Here is a 21,839-nt window from a genome sequence, read left to right on the forward strand (position 1 = left end):
ATCGCATCACATGTTCTTCAGTAATTGGTCTTTAATTTAAGTCAGTTTTATATTTTTTTGGTATTTTTTTTTGTTTTTTTTTTGTTGCATGAAATAACTTAAACCTCACTGCCGCAGCGAAGTGGGACGATTCCCTATCTAGTTGCAAGAGGCACTTTGCAGATATCTGACACCAGGAGATCCTTAGTACAATCGCACCTACTGAAGCTGGATTCTAACATACGTGGACCCGTCAACAAATATTACCACAAACTAAGTTTATGAAGTTCTGTGAAAGTGGAAACATCTACCATCTGATAAATATAAAAAAGATCGGTATAATGTCGCATATCTCCTTGGACAGCCCAGGAAAAGGTAATTTCACAAAGAATGAGATTGAAAGATATGCGTTTGCCTTTCTCTAGTAGAATAAAGCAAAAGTAAATCAAAACACCTTATTTATTTACATAAAACACATTTATTTATATCAACATAAACATTCTCAAGCCTCTATGACACTTGTTCATTAGTTTTGTACACACAGCTAACCGACTGATAATCAGGTTACCATCAGGGCTTCAAACGCTAGAGTCATACGATAGTTGTGTCTTTTGTGAGATTATTGCAGCAATTGCCTTTGTACCAAAACAATTTGTACCGTTTTCTCCGTTCAGATAGTGGCGACGATATCCAAGCTGACACAGATTCCGAGGCAGATAGGTCTTAGGCCACGCAGCTTCATGGTAAATGTTCATCAGGACATGACATAAGGTGTATTCTTTACTTTGCATCATATTTGCATATATAAATGCCACGCTGTGCATTTTTTGAACACAGAATACGAAAAAAAAATAATGGAATAATAATGATAATAATAAATAATTGACAATTACGCATGCTTGTGCAAATGATTTCGTGGCCCATCGGAAGTGGTCGATCATAAGGTACAAGTGGTTTCAACTTGGGACAACTTGACGAGCGAAAAGTACTTAAAAAACCCAATCAAATGAAAAAATCTGATGGCAAACGCAACCTCTAATTTATAAAATAATAAGCCTTTAGTTGAACAGAATTTATCAAAAGCGATGCAGGAATGAAAATCATACGGCTAGGATCTCAGACATGTCTATTTTATAGCTAGTTCGTTGACTTCGGTTGGATGATGTTTAAAGTACCTTGGCTTTATCCTCACGTCTTTGATAACGCACGAGGCCACTAATGAATACTACTAATACTACTCGTCTGTAACTTGTTCCTTTAATATATACAAATGCATGCTAAAATGCTTATGAAGTTTTAGTCGAAAATTTAATTTGATCAGTTGTTATCAAGTAAGTCTTTGGCAGATAGGGGCATGACCGTTGTAATTTCTCCGGCGTTCTCGGCAGTGGATGACACGCTTCGCGTTGAACTACGCCTGTTATGGGTGGAATTTTTGTGTTGTGAATTACCGATGACTTTGTCCCCTTTCAGGGCCCACCTGGAGCCGGGTTTAGCCCGAACATCCTGCCCAGATAAAGGACGAATCTGGTTGTTGGAGGAGAGACACTCTTTCAGTTGGATGTCCTGCTTATTGGCAATAATGACAGCCATTTTTGGAGGGTAGATGTTGTGTTCCACGATGTCGGCCCCGAGAATCTCTTCTTCAAGACTGAGTCTTAGCCCAATCGTCAGGTCGATAACCTTCAGAAGAATGAAAGAAGTGATCAAGGTCCACACTGTGATCACAACAACCGCCATGATCTGTACGCCCAGGAGGTAAAACCCGCCTCCCTGTCAACATACAACACGTTGTTTCAGTCTTTATGACATTTGAGTTGGAAGCATTGTATCTGTGCAGGCTTACAAGGTTCGCTAAGAACTGAATCACCACACAAATGCCTATCACACAAATGAATAGTCTGCGAGACAAATTATAAAGTTTGGTATCAATTCGTTGATGTGTTGAATGTCTTCATGTCAAATTTTCTGTTTACGACTATGATATTTGATTAGCGGTTCACTTCACTCTGCAATGAGAAATATTTCCAAGTTTAAACTGTAACACATGTAATGAAGAGGCTACTATTTTGTAAGAGCTCATCATTCGAGCTATTCTAAAATAATGGCAAAAATTCGACTGGCTTTGCGCTGACTGACGTTTTTGGCAAAATTCTTCGGTGTAGCGTTATGGATGGAGTATTTTCGTATTGTCTCTGTGTGCCTCAAAGACCGAACTGGCGACCCTAATTAACATATTAGGGTTATATTAAGTGACGCGAATTTTCTTCTGGATTCATTCTTTTCTGTCTTATCTGGAGTTCTCCAACACTTTGATCTGCCAGTGGATTGACATCCCTCAACTGCTTGATTGCCACTGAACCGAGCAATTAATTATGTGTCCAATTTTTACGGCTCATAAATATTCGCAACAAATTGTTCACCTTTAGAAAATATTGCCTTACCCACAGAAGTCCGTCCCTTGTGCTGAAGGTGTTATCTACGGTGTCTCGCCTTGTGAAGAGCCCACAAGCCAACAGACCCCAAACCGCACAGAATCCGTGAATCGCTACCGCAGCAACGGGGTCGTCAATCTTCATCTTAACCAACACAACCTCTCCCTTAGCCCCTATTAATCCGCCGATCACACCAATGAGGGTGGCTTCCCAGGGTGCGGTTACAGCACATATCCCTGATGACAAGTTAAAGAATATTGAGACGTGAACGTGTGTTGATGTATACATGAAAAGGACCCTTTAAAGGCATAGTTTATATCTCTTAAAGGGATACAAAATCGTTGCTGTTTGGCTGGTGTGACAGATAGACCAGCCTAAGCTGAATTATATTGCACATGTTTGGAAACAAGGGGGGTTTAACCCAGGAAATACAGTCACCGCTGTCAGCCAATCAGCTTAAATTCTGTCTATCTTTAAGAATTCCATAAGCACATTTTCTGTAAATGGCCTTGAAAACATTGGACCAGTTCTTTGAACACAGAATACAAAAAAAAAAGACTTACTGGAATAAAAAATATGGCAATCATTTTGAACACATGGACTATGATTGCGTTTAATGGCTCTAATAAATATATCTAGAGGCACACGACAATTGCGCTTGCTTGCGCAAATGATTTCGTGGCCCATCGGAAGAGGCCGATCATAATGTACAAGTGGTTTTAACTTGTGACAGTTTTAACTTGAAAATTACTGAAAAAAAATTTAAAAAATGGGAAAATCTGATGGCAATCGCAACCTCTAATTTATAAACCAAAAGCTTCAAGTAGCTGAACAGAATTCACCAAGCGTTGCAGGAATGAAAACTATCAATATCTACTCTCACACTCTCAGGCACTCAGGGTAAATTCTGCACATCTGTATATTCCCATATGCCCATTTTCTGCAAATGGTCGTTAAAACATTGAGCCAGTTCCAATCCCCCCTCCTCCCCCCCCCCGCCCCACACTCCTCCAATTCTGGCTCTTTACCTCCTTAATATTTTTTTTTTGCGACCGAGGAAGACTGTAGTTTAAAACCATGAATACACTCGAAGAAGAAATGTGACCAGTCTCCTTGAACTTTTATACTTTCTTGTTCACAGTTACCCTTGCCCATCTAATAGACCACAGACCTCTCATCTGTCAACTAGGCCATGACCAGTCGGATTGCAGCATCACATACAGCCCTCACCCATCATTTACTTGGTGAGCTATGATAGTTTCGTTTTCTCATAAGATTTGTCGTTTTCAGGTGAAATATTCTAGCGTAGACACATATCAAATAATAAATAAATAATAAAGAAATCAATAGATGCATCATGTACATACCTGTGATAGACACTAGAGCTCCTAGAATACCGTTGATGAGGAAGCCCACGTCAAATTTCCTCTTCTTTGTCACATAACTACAATGGTGGAAGCCATTCATATGCCATTTCATTAAAAAAAGCAAATAACAAGAACACTACTTTACACAAAGGATGGTCTAGTTCCCTAGTTGTGGTGACCGATTGTGCACGAATTTAACACTTCTACCGTAATTTTTTTTAAAATCTTAAAGTGTAAAAAAAAAACAAAAAAAACAGAAGAATCAACTATTTCTCCCAGTTAGGTGTCGCAAACACTGTGACCCTGCTATGACATAAGGTTATTTAGAGTATCATGATTAAATAGATGGCAGAGATTCTGAAACCAGACTGATTTCAGATAAACCATCTATATGCGTAAAGTTCCATGTTTATTTTAGGTCTAGCTTTCTATATTGTGTAAGGACTTGAGTGAATGGGGTTACCAGATCGATTTGATTTGATTCGATTGGTGTTTTACGCCGTACTCAAGAATATTTCACTTATACGACAGTGGTCAGCATTATGGTAAGAGGAAACCGGGCAGAGCCCGGGGAAAACCCACGACCATCAGCAGGTTGACCATCCTACGTACGGTCGGAAAGGAAGCCAGCATGAGATGAACTTGAACTCACAGCAACCGTATTGGCGAGAGACTTCTGGGTCATTACGCCGCACTAGCGCGCTAACCAACTGAGCCACGTAGGCCCCGATTACCAGATTGTAAGCTGTATATGTCAATGATATAGGTATCAAGCTTTTGTCGGCTACAAACAGGACACAATTCAAGAGGTGTCAATGTTGCTGTTGTACACATTTATACACTGCTGGATACCTTCGATATAATGATACAAATTCTAAACAATGGCGTAAACAAATTTTCAAATCACACCTAACATGTGTTGTTTGGAAGTAAATGAATGCCAATTAAATATATATATTTCTATACAGATTTACACGACGTAAACAATTCAAGAAATAAAGTGAATGGATTCCAGATAAATTCGCTATTGAGTCAATGTTGCCTGATATATTAGCATGCATCGTACTTCTATTATATAAGATGGCCTTGATAGATGTCTTTATAGCTTACTGGGGTGAACATAGCCCTTATCCCATTTAAACCTGTAACTTACATGTAGGTTTGAGGGTAATGAAATATGATCACGGTGTTCGGAAGTTAATAATAATCATTTGTTCTCTAGGCCCTTACATTGTCAAGCATAGAACGGAAATACCTATCTGACAGCTGCCAAGCTCCTTTCTCCTAGACCGTTATTTTATCATGATTACCTTAACAACATAGCTGCTATTCCGCCCCCGCATGAGGCTAAAATTGTGTTCGCTGCCGCCCTGGAACAAAGAAAGGAAAATCTATAATACTTTGTTGTAGTGACAAATGCCATTTTTAATCACGTAGACAAAATGTAATGATGACTTTCAAATTTCCAAGCAAAAGCACAACAATGCTGACGTTTTCAAAATGGCATATACATGTTTGTATATATAGCTTGTGTCAAGGTTTTGAATAAATATTGTATATTCCCTTCTGCCGACACGAAAAACCCACACAGAAGGTAAACTTATCAGATTCGCGTGTAGAATCTGAACCAAAGGTATAATACATGCATCTATACTGTTTAATGAAGACTACATTTCTTCTGGTTGCATGCATTAGTCAAATACCACTTTTCATGATTAGCAGTTATCTGTGACAACCATCCAGAGTGTGGTGAACGCACCTTGCGGCGATCTTCCATTTTCCACCACTGATTCCAAACGTACTGCCACAGTTAAATCCCAGCCAACCCCACCTGGGACGAAAGGTAAAACACGTATATACAGAAGAATACCCTAGAGGAGACGGATGAAGAATTGCAGTCATTTAAATGCAGCACTGTTGGGTTGACAATGAAATGCATCTCGTGGTGAGAGATCGTTTAGCATAGCCTTGAGGTGTGGAACTATTTCCACGGTCATCTTTGTAGATGGATTTCTACAACCCATTCGTGTCATGCCGTCATGATATGGTAGCCAGAAGGATGCATCTCTGAGAGCAGAGGGATTTTCAGTGAATGTAGAATAGGCCTACTGCCCTTCAGTGTGTCTTTTATATACAAATCCCAACCGTATTCACTTATTTATTGATTTATTTATTTAACTGGTATTTATTTAACTGGTACTTTACACCGTGCTGAAGAATATTTCACTCATACGGCCAACATATGGTGGGAGGAAACCGGGCAGACCCCGGGGGAAACCCAGCATTATGCACATTGTATGTATAACTTATCACGTTATCTTTTTTCACATCTCCGTGTTCCGAAGATCAGTTTTTGGTTCTGCTTTTTGAGCGCAAAAAATTCATTTCCGACATTTAGAGACTAGACATAATCTAAGAATTTGACCCAGTCATTTAAATACTAACGCTTCAGCAGTTGTAGACTCACATTTTTATAGAATGTAGCACACGGTTAGACCTAACAACAAAGACATACCCATTTTACTAGGAACAAAGGAGCAGTTTCATATCGACAAAAGCGGCAATTTAATTGGAAATGAAAATTACATGGGCGCTACGTTATGATCATAATAGCGCAGCACTTAACAAATTATATTTCCGCGTTTCAGGACAGTACAGGCGCATTCCATCTATACATTAACATAGACTAGTCTCAAGTATTCGTTAATACGTTTTTTCTACATCTTTGATGTCTCCCTTTTCATCATAAGTAAGCTCTAAGCTTCATGTCTGACCACTGAATGGCACAAAGCAAAAGTGTCCCGCTGACTTTTTTATATATATACGAGTATACTTTTTAATTGTTAATTGTTCTGTGGGGTAAAATTTTCAAAAGCCATTTACAATCGTCACTGACTGTCCAGAAATGAACTATTTCAATAATCTAAGGCCCGAGTAAACTTGATCACAGTGGACATGTATTTGAGGAATTAATTATATACTCTTTCTGAAATCAACGATCATATGACTTTGATATTCGTTCATAAATCTTTTCACCATCAAACTATACTTCCAGACAAATTTCGATATTTGTTCAATAATACTTCTTATGTTAATATGTTCATCAACATCCAATCACCATGGCCTCACACAAGCTAATGTTGTCTCTGCCATCCTTTTGAATTTTCACGTTACTCCATCAAAATTAAAGGAATTCGCAGCTTGTCAATGCATCTATAATTTATTACATCCATTTTATTATTCTAGACCCGAAGTGGAGATCTGAAATAACACCTGGTCAAAACTCTTTGTAATCACGATTATGCTTTCGTCAAGTGTCTAGCTATAACAGATCATGGGATGTAACCTATATTCACCAGCTAAATGTTATTAAACCATTCACCTCGTATATTTATGCTTAATTAATTAATTTATTTATTTGATTGGTGTTTTACGCCGTACTCAAGAATATTTCACTTATACGACGGCGGCCAGCATTATGGTGGGAGGAAACCGGGGAGAGCCCGGAGGAAACCCACGACCATCCGCAGGTTTATTTTATGTTTAAAGTAATAAACCTATCATGATACATGTATCAACAGCTTATCTTATTTATCTAACTGTAATAAAACAAAATACAATATCTATTTTACAATTGTCTTTGCTAATTTCTGCTCCTTGCATACTGTCATAAATTATTGCATTATTTACTTTGTTAACATGTTCTGAATATATCAAATATTTCTTTATGAAAGATCACAATTTTTCTTTCTCTCACGGATTCAGGCAATAAGCTGATCTCTAAAGCTTATTTCTTGAATACGATCATAGCTTGGAGCGTTCGACCTAGTTCTTTATACTTTGCATCTGAAAAAGCACTAATTTTAATATGCGGGAAACCAAGCAACGAAACCAGGAATTGTAATGACCTTTGTCATTCAGGTATTTTACAGCTAGCTAGGATCACGTTTACCTGAGAGAATTCAAATAGATAGAAATGTCGCTGAAATGTCAAACAGATAGAAACCGGCTGTGTTGCCACTCGTAGTATCAGTGAATACTCGGAATATTGGCCAGACAAGCCAGTCTATCGCTGGCCACTCATTAGCAGCCTTTGACAGCAGACTAATGTGCCTCAGATTATTTCTGTCTACATTGCTGGATGTGATCGATCCTTCATATAGAGGCATTCGGTATAAAAATGATGGGAAACTTTTTTTAGAAAATGAACGGATGCTACGCCAACTGATTTCACATACAGCAGTAATATTTTATTGTCAAGAACAGTATCATCTCAGTCCATTAAATGATTGGTTTAATCGACTGTATTGCCATGGGACACAGGGAAGCATGGATTCGATTTAATCCTTTTTTTAAGAACATTGATAACTTTGTAATTGTAGTATGTATATTTAGCTTAGATACAGTACTTGCTACTAGATCACTTAGACCACTTCGGTGGCATTCGGGAGGAACGGGATCAATCCCTGATCAGGTGATAAAAACTTTAATAATGATACTTGTTGCCACCTCGCTTGGCGCTCAGCATTGAGAGGTTAGAGCAAGGAAACAGGAGTGGTTGGCCCGGAGTTAGTACCAATGCAAATGAGGGGAGTGTCATGTCTGGTGTGTTCAGTGGAGCAGCAGTTTGGAGGCATTTACTCACCCTGCCCCAAGAAGACACAATATATGTACTCGCACCTAATGACCCCTCGTCGTCATATGGAAAATTGCTAAGTACGACCTTAAACCCCAAGCATCCTTTCATTCATTCTAAATCACTTATATAGTATAGCATAAGCATACCACAGAATAAACATGCCGAGAATGACGTTTGTGGGCATGCCCATTTCGTGTCTGTCCTCAGGGGTGAAGCGTTGGTGACGTGGTTTTATCATCCATGCTGCCACAAAAGAGGTCACCCCTCCGACAAGATGAACTGGTCCGTCCCCGGCAAAGTCCACGACTTCCAGACGCCTCATCCAGCCATTCTCCGCCCATACCCAATGAGCGGGAAAACAGTAGATAAACGTGTTGAAAAAGGAAAACACCACGTAAGCGGACAGTTTGGTGCGCTCAGCTATAGCACCTGAAATAATACACAAAGATGTAACATTTTGCCAAGGTGATATAATCTTCTTTCTTAAGATGTCATCGTTAGTTGTTTTAGTCTATTACAATATCGGGCCATAGATTGCACTATTATTCCTATAACGCTCTCTAATATCTGCGAAAGTGCTCTGTACGTAAAATCACACTTGGACACATCAACACCAGTTAGAGTCAGTAGGATAAGAGCAACCTTTCAAAGCACACTGACTATTACCACAGCAGCAAAAAAAAGTGGTATGATCACGGCCACGGCCTTCAGCACCATTCGTGATGGTGATTCTTTTTCATGAGAACCACCGCCATCATCAACAATAGAACCCCGGAAACCACTGGCAGTGTCACCGGCGCAACGAGTATTAAAACAATCTCCATTATTACTACCACCAATAATACGATGTAAAACCACTTCCAACTAGAATTAGCTTACCTATTCAAGTTTGAAGTTACAAGTTACAATTTGAACTTGTACTAAGTTACAACTTGAACTTGTACCAAGTTACAACTTGAACTTGTAACTTCTAACTAAAAGTCTCTGTTATTATAAACATCAGAACTTGAAGGCAACAAGCGTCACCAACTCCCATACTTCAAGTCATGCCAGTGTACATTAAACCACCATTTTCATGACCACCAACAGGGCACATAGGAATAATCAATAACAATAACCACCAGTAGCAGTACGACCGCAATGATACCCACCACAACCACCATTGGTATCAGTGTTACATGTGTTGTCACCACTACCATCATCGATATCATTGGCACAACCGCAGGACATTGTCTTCTCCACAGCTACACCACAGGAAGGAAACAATCAACTCCATCACTGTAGCCAGCGGTAAACTAAAATATAACCACCACCAATACCATCAGCATGAAAGTAATGTTTAGGCTAATCTTTTTTCTCTCAAACTGTTGTCTGTCTCTATGTGTTTCTCAACTGATCTATTTAATCATTCCGGTTATAAATCAGTCCATTGTCACCACCATCACTGTCGCCTGTGCCTCTGTCACCACCGTCACCACCATCAGTGTCACTACCACCATTGTCGCCTCCACTATTGTCCGCACTATCACTGTCACCTCCTCGACTGTCACAACAACCACTGTTATCACAACAGTCACCACCATTGTCATCCCCACAACAAGCATTATCACCAACACTGTCACCATCAGCACTATCACCATCACCACCTCAGCCACCACCTCAGCCACAACCATTGCCACCACCAGCACTATCACAACCACCAATATGCCCATCATAAACATCACTTAGCACCTCAGCCAACACTCCCACAACCATGCCCGTCACCACAGCCACTGTCACCAACGCTTCTGTCACCACCACCCACCTCACCACCACATACATTAAACACCATTGAAACATACATTGTTCTGTACCTAAGCCACCAATGTTACATACATCACTTAGCACCTCAGCCAACACTCCCACAACCATGCCCGTCACCACAGCCACTGTCACCAACGCTTCTGTCACCACCACCCACCTCACCACCACATACATTAAACACCATTGAAACATACATTGTTCTGTACCTAAGCCACCAATGTTACATACATCACTTAGCACCTCAGCCAACACTCCCACAACCATGCCCGTCACCACAGCCACTGTCACCAACGCTTCTGTCACCACCACCCACCTCACCACCACATACATTAAACACCATTGAAACATACATTGTTCTGTACCTAAGCCACCAATGTTACATACATCACTTAGCACCTCTGCCAACACTCCCACAACCATGCCCGTCACCACAGCCACTGTCACCAACGCTTCTGTCACCACCACCCACCTCACCACCACATACATTAAACACCATTGAAACATACATTGTTCTGTACCTAAGCCACCATACATCACTTAGCACCTCAGCCAATACTTCCTCCGCTAGGTCCGTCACCACGACCACTGTCACCAATGCTCTTCTGGAACGGATGCCTACCTTGTTGTGTTTCTCAACTGATTTATTTAATTATTCCTGCTTCATCATCCCGTTGGATTTGACAGATAAACTGAAATCATTAACTGATAAAAATCGTATCGTTGCAATGTGCAACGTTCATAATTTAAACTAAAAGAAATTGTCTTTTCTGTAGTCACTTCGCGGCAGTATGACTGGAACATGACCGAAGTGTCGCTAAGTCATAACCATTCATTGAATTATTCTTTTCTGCAGACGAAAAGCTGATTTTTGTACTTTTCAAACATGGTCGTTATCCTATTCCTCATCCCGGATGGAGGCTATCAGAAAACACAAAATAATTTTCATGAGTCCCCAGGCTAGCTCAATTGTTCCAATAAATAACAGATCAGCGCCCCTAGGAATGGAATAATCGTCAATTATTAAAAAAGTTTGAGATTAAAAAGCAATACATTAATTCTGTAAATGATGGAATAACGAACGCGAGTGCTTAAGGCGTTAACGCCCCTTTCCCACTGACTGAATTGTTGATGACTTGCTAAGCCTTAAGTCGTGACATGCGCAGGTGTCTTGTCTGGGCACATGCGTGTGCACGCTCCACAGGGTTCAAACAAAGATAAACTGACTTCGTCTGGTCGTTACTTATAAAATATGCAAATGCATATGTTCTGCTGCTTTAAGAAAACATTTGCTACCATTTAACACTTTATATCAACTTCTAGAAAAAACCTTAACAGGAAAATTGACAACAAGCTGTACTACATTAATTTGACTACTTGTCACACTCGTCACACTCTCTTATTGCTTTTGTTTTTACAAAAGGCAACCAAATTGCCGGAGAAAACAGGAGACGCTTTTTTCGAAGTAGTGTTTAGCCATAATCATTAACTCCAATCGGTGTTTAAATGTATGTCTGTGTTCCTATGTGCGTTTTTGTCGACAAAAAGATGAATGAGCACTAAAGAGGATTTTCCGTACCAGATACAATTGTAGTTGCTGTTGTTGCAAAGGAAGCTTGGAAAATAAACTGTGAAAATTCTTCTCCCATTTTTTCAGGTTCTGCAACGATAAAAATGGAAAAAAATAAATCACTTACAAGAAGATAGCGAAACTTGTGGGCGTTAAATTGACAAAAGGCCGTGTTTTATCAGTTACATGATACCATTTGCCAGCTATTCCACTCTCGTCGCTGCTTTGGTTTTACTTTCTTTGCTGTAAGCCTTTTATTATGCTGTATACAAGGTTACCACGTAACAAGCCAATGTAGTTAGCTATTATCTTCTGTGAAATGGAGTGGCTAACTGATGACGCAAAACTTACCATTACCCGATATAGTGAGTTATCAAAAGTATGCTTACTCATTATGTAAAACAACTGCGTCATGCAAACTGGGAGAATACACATATTTAAAGATTGATGAGAGAAACAATTTATTATAAACAAAACTCAGTATAATATAAGACATACCTTTCTCAGGCTTTCTCAATGTACAAGTTTAAAACAACTTTCTCACAAGGGACGTAAGAAGGTTAAAGGAAGACTTCTAAATAACATTAGTTGCAATGGGCGTAAATATACATGTAGGCATACACATACAAAGTGGCAAGTCACATCCAAACTAAAGTCTCACAGAATGATGTAACTTCCATGAAATATAAATAGCCTGGCAATTCTGTGTTGAAAAATTTCAGCTGTTTCAATTGTTCCGTTGTTCGTGTTCTTCAGGTGTATGACATATTAACATACAAATCCGCAATCTGTATTGCCTGTTCCCGTATTCACATATGTCGTCTTTAATAAACTTTACTTCTGATCATATATAATATTATATTTCAGAGAGTGGTAAACTGATACTCACAAACTCCAATACATGCATGCATTCTAAAGTTATTGCGTATATACTCGAGTGGCACTCTGATAATGATCTCGAACGGTGAGTACTATACTATCATTATTTATATTGTACTGGTCAAGTCGAGATCTTTATGGTAAAGTTTAATGTTAGTCTATGGATAGTTTGATTTCATTCAATCCAAGGATCGACAAATGATGGCACACAATAATACAAAAAAATCGACCGAACAACAGCAATAATTTTGTACTGAAGATGTCATTAAATGAATGAAATGATTTTTTATTATAACAGTATTGAAACAGGAAGAAATTTAAGGTTCCAGGCGACAGTCTGAATATGATTACAACATGTTCTTTTAGCCGATTTCAAGACAAAATAAAATCAATTTTTCCAACTGATAGCTTCTATATTCGTAAGCATTTCCATGCCTGCTTCTAAAAAGGCAAAATGATGCCACAACAAACCTGAAATGAGTCAAGTCCCGATCCCAAAAGATCTCCCCTCTCTCCAAAAACACATGCATGTAAATAAACATGGTACTAATTATTATTTTGCGGATCATATTTTACTCCATCGTCCTAGATTTCATGCAAGAAACCTGCAACCTACCTGGATCGAGGAAAAAAGAGCCGATTCCGCAGAAGCTGTTGGTACCGGGATCGGTGCCAAAGCTGAAACCGTAGCCTAACATCCAGAAGGAGAGTCCACCAAACACAACGTCCACAGCATTCTTCACCATGATGTTCACCTCGTTCTTACGACTGGCGATACCACTTTCAAGCAGTCCAAACCCTTACGGAAGAATGAAAGAAAATGTTTGTTTAAGTAAAAATCTCTTAACTTGATGCCCACGAATCCAGGCTTTGCTACTTCGGATAAGGTTTTATTTTCAAATCGTTTTTGCGTTTGGCAATACCACTCTTAAGCAATACAAACCCTTACGGAACAATGAAAGAAAATGTTTGTTTAAATAAAAATCTCTCAACTTGATGCCCACGAATTCAGACTTTGCTACTTCGGATAAGGTTTTATTTTCACATTGTTCTTACGGTTAGCAATACCACTCTCAAGCAATACAAACCCTAACGGAACAATGAAAGAAAATGTTAGTTTAAAAAGAATCTCTCAACTTGATACCCACGAATCCAGATTTTGCTACTTCGGATAAGGTTCGCGACTTCATTGCGAAACGCCGGAAGGATTTTGGCCAATTTTTTTTTATGCGAGCCCATAAGATGCTAAAGCAGTACCGAAGAACTTTTCCGTTACAGTAGAAATCGATGTCTTTTACTAACATTTGTGGAACGGAAGACTCAAAGTGGATTTCAACCGGATTTGGTCCGGATTGTTTTTTTCTTAGTAAAATGCAGTTCTACCACAGAATATAAAATTACTATATATTTATATTAAAATATACTTTATAAAATTGAATTTAATTCTCTCGTAGATATATGCTTTCAGTAATACGGTGATTTTCAACAGCAACATGCAGATAAGCTCAACCACGTAGTTGTTATATGGGTAAACAGAAAGCATACGATCTTCTAATATGAATGGAGGTTAATACTGTAAAACTCAGTGCAAGTCACAGCTTCGGTGGCGTAATCATAAGAACGTTCGCCACTTTCTGCGGCAGAAAGTTTGTACAAATATCATAAACACTCTCTGTCAGAAGAGATTAATGAAGCTAAATTCGTATGATTTTTGTTTTGTATGCTGATTTTTTTTTCAGTCAGCATAGGGGAAATAAACAGGCATTTGTAATGGTGTATCAAATGACCATAGTGCAGTTAAAGCAAACGTCCAACGCCCCCATGGATGTTTACGAGACATGTCAATGAAAGCAGTGAAATACAATTATAGCTGAGCGAAGGAAATGAAATTTATATTTAACAGAGGCAGGGATGCATTGGGAACAACACAACGCTAACATCGGAAGACAGCGATGTTTACATCAATAATGCATGAATGGCTTCAGATATGTATGAAAGCTGATTTGCATTGACTCTATGTCTGCTTGGGGTTTAGTGACTGAACAATGGTTCAGTTTTATGACGACGACGAATCATTAGGGGTGTTTGTGTGTATGTATACTGAGTTTTCTTGTGGCAGGGCGAGTCCTTTCCGTCAAAGTGTTTCCGCTATTAAAGTATCATGCATAAAACATCTGACAAGACACCCACGCTGTCATATTATATACTAACACGGGATCAACCTTTCCTGTTTCCCTTCTGTATCTGCAGTTTTGAGCGTTAAGCGAGGCAGCAACAAGTGCCATTTTTGAAGTGTTTGCTATGACCGGTCGCCAATTTGATACCTGGGGTCTCCCAGACTTTTGGTGAACGTTCTTATCATTAACCCACCGAAGCTGTGACTTGCACTGAGGTTTACAAGTATAAACCTCCTTTCATATTAGAAAATCGTGTGTTTTCTGTTTACCCCTATAACAATTACGTGGTTGAGCTTATCTGCATGTTGCTGTTGACTGAGATACAGAAGGGAAACAGGACAGGTTGATCCCGCGTTAGTATATAATATGACAGCGTAGGGTGTCTTGTCAGATGTTTTATGCATGATACTTCAATGGCGGAAACACTTTGACGGAACGGACTCGCCCTGCCACAAGAAAACACAGTATACATACACACAAACACCCCTAATGATTCGTCGCCGTCATAACACTGAACCATTGTTAAGTGCCACTAAAGCCCAAGCAGACATAGAGTCAATGCAAATCAGCTTTCATACATATCTGAAGCCATTCATGCATTATTGATGTAAACATCGCTGTCTTCCGATGTAAGCGTTCTGTGTTGTTCCCAATACATCCCTGCCTCTGTTAAATATAAATTACATTTCCTTTGCTTAAATATAATTGTCTTTTACTGCTTTCATTGACATGTCTCGTCAACATCCATGGGGGCGTTGGACGTTTGCTTTAACTGCACTATGATAATTTAATATACCGTTACAAATGCGTGTTTATTTCCCCTACATTGTTTGCAAACAGCATACAAAACAAAACCATACGAATTTAGCTTCATTAATCTCTTCTGACAGAGAGTGTTGATGATATTTGTACAAACTTTCTGCCAGAGACGTTGGCAAACACATATGAAATGGACGCACTGAGAAAGGGTAAAGGCCGCTGTCAGCTAGACCACCTATCAGATGTAGAAAGGTGGCAATGTTTTCATGACAATATACGCCTTCATCACCAAGTTTACACAGCCACGGTTGAATTAAAATCACTTCATAATTGCAATAACTCTGACAAATACCTAACATTAAGTAGTACACTCAAAACATTAATACGGTAAGTTTAACAGCAAGTCCGAGTGATGCTAGGATGTTTTCAGTTATTATGGCACAAAATTGTGTCATATTTAAGATAATATACTGTTAGTCTAATAGGATCTTTCTGTTGAATGAATATAATATGTGTGTTATATTTAACAGAACAATCTGCTGCAATGGCGGAATACATCCTTCAATTACTCAGACAAAAATTTTCTGTCAAAAGTCACAGATTAATTTTTTAGAGTGTAGTAGTAATTTGTTGGGCACTCCAGCCGTTGTGTGTCATTTCTCCGGGATTCTAGCGAGAAACCATATATGCACAAAACAGGGAGTACAGGGACTTCAGGAAGTGCAGTTTTAAACAAAAGCACAGGTTTGTCAACAGTTTTGAGCCAACAAAAGCAATTTACAAACAAGGTTCATACTTCTCAAGGTAGATTGGGTTTGGCGATAAAAGCAAGCAGGTAACTGCAAAGCTCAGTTGCCTGGCAATTCTAAATCACCATTAATAGAGATTATAGAATATTAAATTGATATACCGAAAACAGAGCAACAAAGCCCTAGAAATAAAACAGGTAACAAATCGGTTCACACATACATTACGTGTAACTAATGCGAACTGATCAAAGCCATAGGTGTTAACTTATATTTGTTTACTTAGGGATTAGAACTGTATGACTGTATAGACACAAGGTACAGTATATGTGTAGGCAAAACTTCACCATGACAATTAAGCACTGAAGAACAATAAAACAAAATAAGCAATCAATACATGGATACCTTTGTAATTTCCTCTATCGCTATTACTCGTGTTTTTTCGTTTATTCGTCTGTGCCACATACAGATATTTACATATAGGTAGTATCCCCTTCGTACCACACATATCCGGTTCGACCAAAGGCAGAAAACCTCTTTGCCTGAAACGCGCCATAAACCAACTTTTCATTTTGTCATATAAAGTAGGAGAAAAGGAAAAGACAAATTGATTTTACTTTATCATGAGAAAAAATCAAGCTTCCCTCTTTCTAGTTGAGTGAGGACATTGAATATGTGGATGGTGTTGTATCCGGTTCTCGCTCAGGTAATGGTTCCCTTGGAAATCTGACATATTGGCGTGATTCACGGTGAACAGTCCCATTGGCTGATCCCAGGGCTTTTGATGGACAGGAACAATAGGAGTGTGCTAAGATGCATTTACAAGTCTACACATATACATACTTCAGTGGGTTGAGCAGAGAGGGGGCAAGTATAGTACATATTGGGTGAGAGACACCAGAGATTTGATGTAAAACAGCAATCTATCAGAGTAGATTATGGCATCTCTCTGTGGTGCCTCATCCAAGGTAAACTTCGGTCTTTCGGTCTTTTCATCGTCAATAGACCAGTGCTTTCAGGGGTTTCTTTCTGCGCCTACCTGTAAAATGACAGTTGCTCACACGCATCAAACACAGCCATGCTTCCTAAATATTTTTAGAAATTGCAGATCGTTTGCTGCTTCTGGATCAATAACTAGTCATTTTGTTGAAAAAAAAAATGTAGTCATCTCTCCATTGGGTCTTATTTTTGTCCAATCACAATGCCCCTATTTTCGAGAGGTTGTCTGGCTTCTCAGTGTGTGGTCTCAAACAAGCTGAATTACAAAGAAGGAGCCTTGTAAAGTTCTGACCTTTTTGTTGTAGAAACCTGCAATGCTCACAAAGCTGCCAAAACAACTGTGTTGAGGGGGAGAGCCAGAATTGGGGGCGCTAAGCTGGCCCCTGGTTCTCTTCCTCAATCGCAGAGAACGCTCACACGCTATGGATCCTTCCGATGAGACCAAAACGTTCGGTCCAATACTGTGTCACTCTTCCTCAATCCTAGAGAACGCTCACACGCTGTGGATCCTTCCGATGAGACCAAAACGTCCGGTCCAATACTGTGTCACTCTTCCTCAATCCTAGAGAACGCTCACACGCTATGGATCCTTCCGATGAGACCAAAACGTCCGGTCCAATACTGTGTCACTCTTCCTCAATCCTAGAGAACGCTCACACGCTATGGATCCTTCCGATGAGACCAAAACGTCCGGTCCAATACTGTGACACTCTTCCTCAATCCTAGAGAACGCTCACACGCTATGGATCCTTCCGATATACTCAGACTTCTCAAAACTTGGTCCACTGTTTTCTGTATATGTTATTTAATGTGTTTTCAACAAAACATTTTAAGCAAATACATGCCAATAACGACTAACAAACTGCAATTAATATCGCTGTATTATTTTTATTTACCTATGCTTAAATCGTGGTGCTGGGGAAGTTGTTTATTTAACATTTTACACCAATCGTTAGAATAACAAAAGAGGTAAATTGAGCAGATTAGGATTTCATTGGTCAGAAGGAAGGGCCCTGTCAACCAGCACGCTGTCATCGCCGCTCTGGTTTTACTCTCTATCGTGCAGTCTGTTGTATTGTGACCACAGCTAATTGTTCCAGAAGAATTAAGGCTCCAGTCTAGTCTACAGCTCATCGTTCAGGGAATCTGATTTATCATCTTCACATGTAACATACGGGAGACTGGACTAAATTAAACCCGATTCAGCTCGATTCAAATAGTCAGACTTGGTGTGATGAGGAAGAGATGGCTTACATTATAGACATTTATACTTGAATGACCGTGACATCAAAGAGGCTTTAACGGAAATGTCCTATTCCACAAATGGTCACATCAAAGCCAGCAAGCTGCTCTGTTGTTGGTATGGATATCTCCTTCTGTCTTTCGTTTGTGAGCTATAGGTTCAGGGAGCATAAAAGACATACACCTAACAACGCATACAAAGCTCCCACAAGGAAATTTTGCACGGTAAGGCCAAGGTCACTAAGGTCTCGGTGATGATGCGGGAAGTGACGATGTTGCAAAAAAAAAAAAAAAAAAAAAAACAAGAAAAAAAACAAACAATTTTTGATTCAAGTGAGTGAGTGAGTGCTTGGGGTTTAACGTCGTACTCAACAATGTTTCAGTCATATGACGACGAAGGAATCATTAGGGTGCATGTACGTGTAATGTGCCTCCTTGTTGCTCTTTTATTTAGTGCTGCTTCACTGAGACGACTTACCGAAGGCAAGTAAGCGGCCACGCCCGAGCCATTATACTGATACGGGCCAACCAGTCGTTGCACTATCCCCTTCATGCTGAACGCCAAGCGAGGAAGTTACAACTTCCTCTTTTAAAGTCTTAGGTGTGACTCGATCAAGGATTGATCCTGGATCTACCGGTCCCGAAGCGGACGCTCTAACAACTGTGCTATCCGGGCCGGTATTTTTGATTCAATCTTTTCTCTCAAACGTGCTCAACATGATTTCAACGCACACCTAAAGCATTCTTATTGAGATCCTTATTTTTGATATAACTAAACCTACACGTGTGTGGTGAGGCCTTAACTAAACAAGCGTGTGTTGTCCAGGTTTCAAAAATCAAACTGCTCTAGTAGTGGCATAGAGGTAAAGCATTCGGTGTGCAGGCGATGTGAGGAGTATGGGACACATACACCTCACCAGACACCTGAAGTAAAGCCACATGTCAACCAGCTATAGCTAGACTGTTTGTATCCTAAATGTTTTATTGATATTTTTAGTCCATGTGATTGGGAATGGGAAAAGTACGGTACTCGACATGACATTTCAAAACAGCGGTAACATAAATTAGCTAAAATATTGTGAGTGTTTGGTACATGTGTGCTGTGAATCATTACCGCTAATTATTCTACCTTCTCTGCTAAGCAAATTTTAACACACAAAACGGCTCTGAACATCCATATAATGAGATGACATCTATTTTCACAAAAGCATATGCAACCGTTTATACAAGGACAGTAGGCTAAACTGACACACAAGATGTTTGTTGAATCTTATCCAGGGGCAGGCAATTTTCATAGTTACCGTTACTATTGTGGTACAAAGTGTCTGTGGTAGAGGTTGACTAGATAGTCTAGCATATGCATGAAATTCGTTACCAATACTAGTCTCCTCCACACATGAAATCAAGTGAAAGATTCTTAATGAAACACGGATTTAAAAAAAACCCATCCAATCGGTTAATGAATCAAACAGTCACTTTACCTGATTAAATGATATGAATGTTGCTTGATAAGAAAGAAAGGCGCGTATAGCCCTGCCTGTGGATTTTAGTTTTCCTAACAGGTTATGCCTTCGGCTCTGTTTTGTACCTACCATGTCAAACACGCATGACTGTACGGACGCACTTTGGTTTGTTTGCATGGTTACGTTTTCAACTGGGTTTAATTTGACTACCTATATCAAACACCATGACCTCGTCAATTTGGTTTGTCCACATGGCTACGTCGTCAGCTGGTTTCAATTTTGGCTACCTATGGCAGACATAATCTTGAAGCCTCTCACCAACTGATGCGCTTGCCGACTCTCCGGCCATACGCGGAAAACCTGACAGCAGTCTGCAGATGGTCGTGGGTTTCCTCTGGCCTCCGTCGCATAATTGAAATATTGTTGAGTCAACAAATAAATAAATAAACAAATAAATAAAATAAACCTAAGTCAGATCATGTATGTTCTTCTACTGAGTCTGGCTCTTTTGCTAAATAAGTCAGACACCTGTGGCCTTGTCAGTGCGTCCAGTTTTACACGGTCTTTAACATGATCTGTTTCATTCTAGTGTCGGTTTTTGAGACAGACGCGTCCAATCCATCGATCGCTGCTTAATGCATCTAAGTTTTGCCGGTATTCCGGCTGGTGGAAGCTGGTGCTGCCTGAAGCAACAGTGTCATTTACCAAGAGCTTCGAGACCTCCTCCAACCATATTACTTTTCACCGGGATAAGGGACCGTACAGATTATCTTGGAAATATGGAAAATTGGATATGCATGATATATATACTAACATTTACTTTTCTGGAATTGCTTTGAAATGTAGGCGGTTTTAATCGTGGTACTCCTTACGTGGAATATTGAACAGGAATACAACCAAACAATCAGAAAAATGTGCATATTCGATACGCTTTACCGAAATAAAAAAAACTCCCAATGGTATAATTAGCCTATATGAGTGGCTTGTTTGGTCTGCTACCATTGGAACAAGCAAAATATATTTGATAAGGTGAATTATTCGAGTCAACAATTTACTGGAGAGGTCCAGTTTTAAACAACACCCATATATATGCAGGAAGTCATGTGGTTTGACACGATATAGTAGCCACATTTTTTACTTTTTGACGTGTATTTGGAAATGCTCTAAGGGAGGATAAACATCTGTGTTTGTGTGATGTAAACATCTTATACATGGCATCTAACGTGACGTCATTTTTTTGAAATATTATGTCCTGTCACTCCACCGTGACCTTGGGCGAGGGAAAATTAAGCAGCCAGTTGCGAAGCCAATACATGTTTATGTGCTTGTCATATTCGTGATATAGCAAGAACTAATTTTGGTCATAGTAAAGAGACGCCTACCTGACTGCATGGTAAATATAATGAAGGAACTGGTGAGTATCCAGGTAGCGTCATCCCAGGCTTTCCCCGTGCCACCCGATGTGGTATGTTCGGTGGTGTACAAGGTAGAGTTGTCCATTCCGACCCTCACGGCCTGTCACTGGCAGACAGACACCCGAATTAATCCGATCCTTACCTCTCCCCCATCTGTGGTGGTAGGAACTTAAGTCAGTGATACCCGGAGACACCGAGTTTGTGACAGGTCAGCATCCGAGTTCCCGGATTGATCGATGGCGGCCTGTCTGCACACCGCAAGCCGGAACGCCAGGCTCAAATGACTTATTACCACCGTTCTTAATTTGTTCTGACTTGTTTGGCCACTCTCCATTAATATAGCCCGGTAATGCCCATGGGGTTTGAGGG

At 39.7% G+C, this 21,839-nt stretch overlaps 1 protein-coding gene across 1 annotated transcript; it reads right to left on the reverse strand.

The window, feature by feature from the left end:
* Positions 1-1,296: 1,296 nt before the first annotated feature.
* On the reverse strand, positions 1,297-21,555 carry LOC135473554 (putative ammonium transporter 3). The gene is made up of 9 exons (XM_064753409.1): positions 21,438-21,555; positions 13,286-13,468; positions 11,800-11,880; positions 8,567-8,849; positions 5,541-5,612; positions 5,092-5,151; positions 3,782-3,858; positions 2,424-2,650; positions 1,297-1,752 (listed from the first exon to the last, which is right to left on the reverse strand). The coding sequence occupies exons 1-9, from the start codon at positions 21,553-21,555 to the stop codon at positions 1,297-1,299; spliced, it is 1,557 nt and encodes a 518-aa protein (XP_064609479.1).
* Positions 21,556-21,839: the final 284 nt, after the last annotated feature.

Source organism: Liolophura sinensis, chromosome 8 (genome assembly GCF_032854445.1).
Source record: "Liolophura sinensis isolate JHLJ2023 chromosome 8, CUHK_Ljap_v2, whole genome shotgun sequence".
NCBI lineage: Eukaryota > Metazoa > Mollusca > Polyplacophora > Chitonida > Chitonidae > Liolophura > Liolophura sinensis.

Excerpts from the sequence above, each read along its gene's own strand:
- LOC135473554 (XM_064753409.1), bottom strand. The coding sequence starts at position 21,555 with ATGGACAACTCTACCTTGTACACCACCGAACATACCACATCGGGTGGC. Across the intron at positions 8,850-11,799 it reads AGCAACTACAATTGTATCTG|GTGCTATAGCTGAGCGCACC; the intron begins GTACGGAAAATC and ends GTATTATTTCAG. Across the intron at positions 2,651-3,781 it reads AGCTCTAGTGTCTATCACAG|GGATATGTGCTGTAACCGCA; the intron begins GTATGTACATGA and ends ACTTGTCATCAG.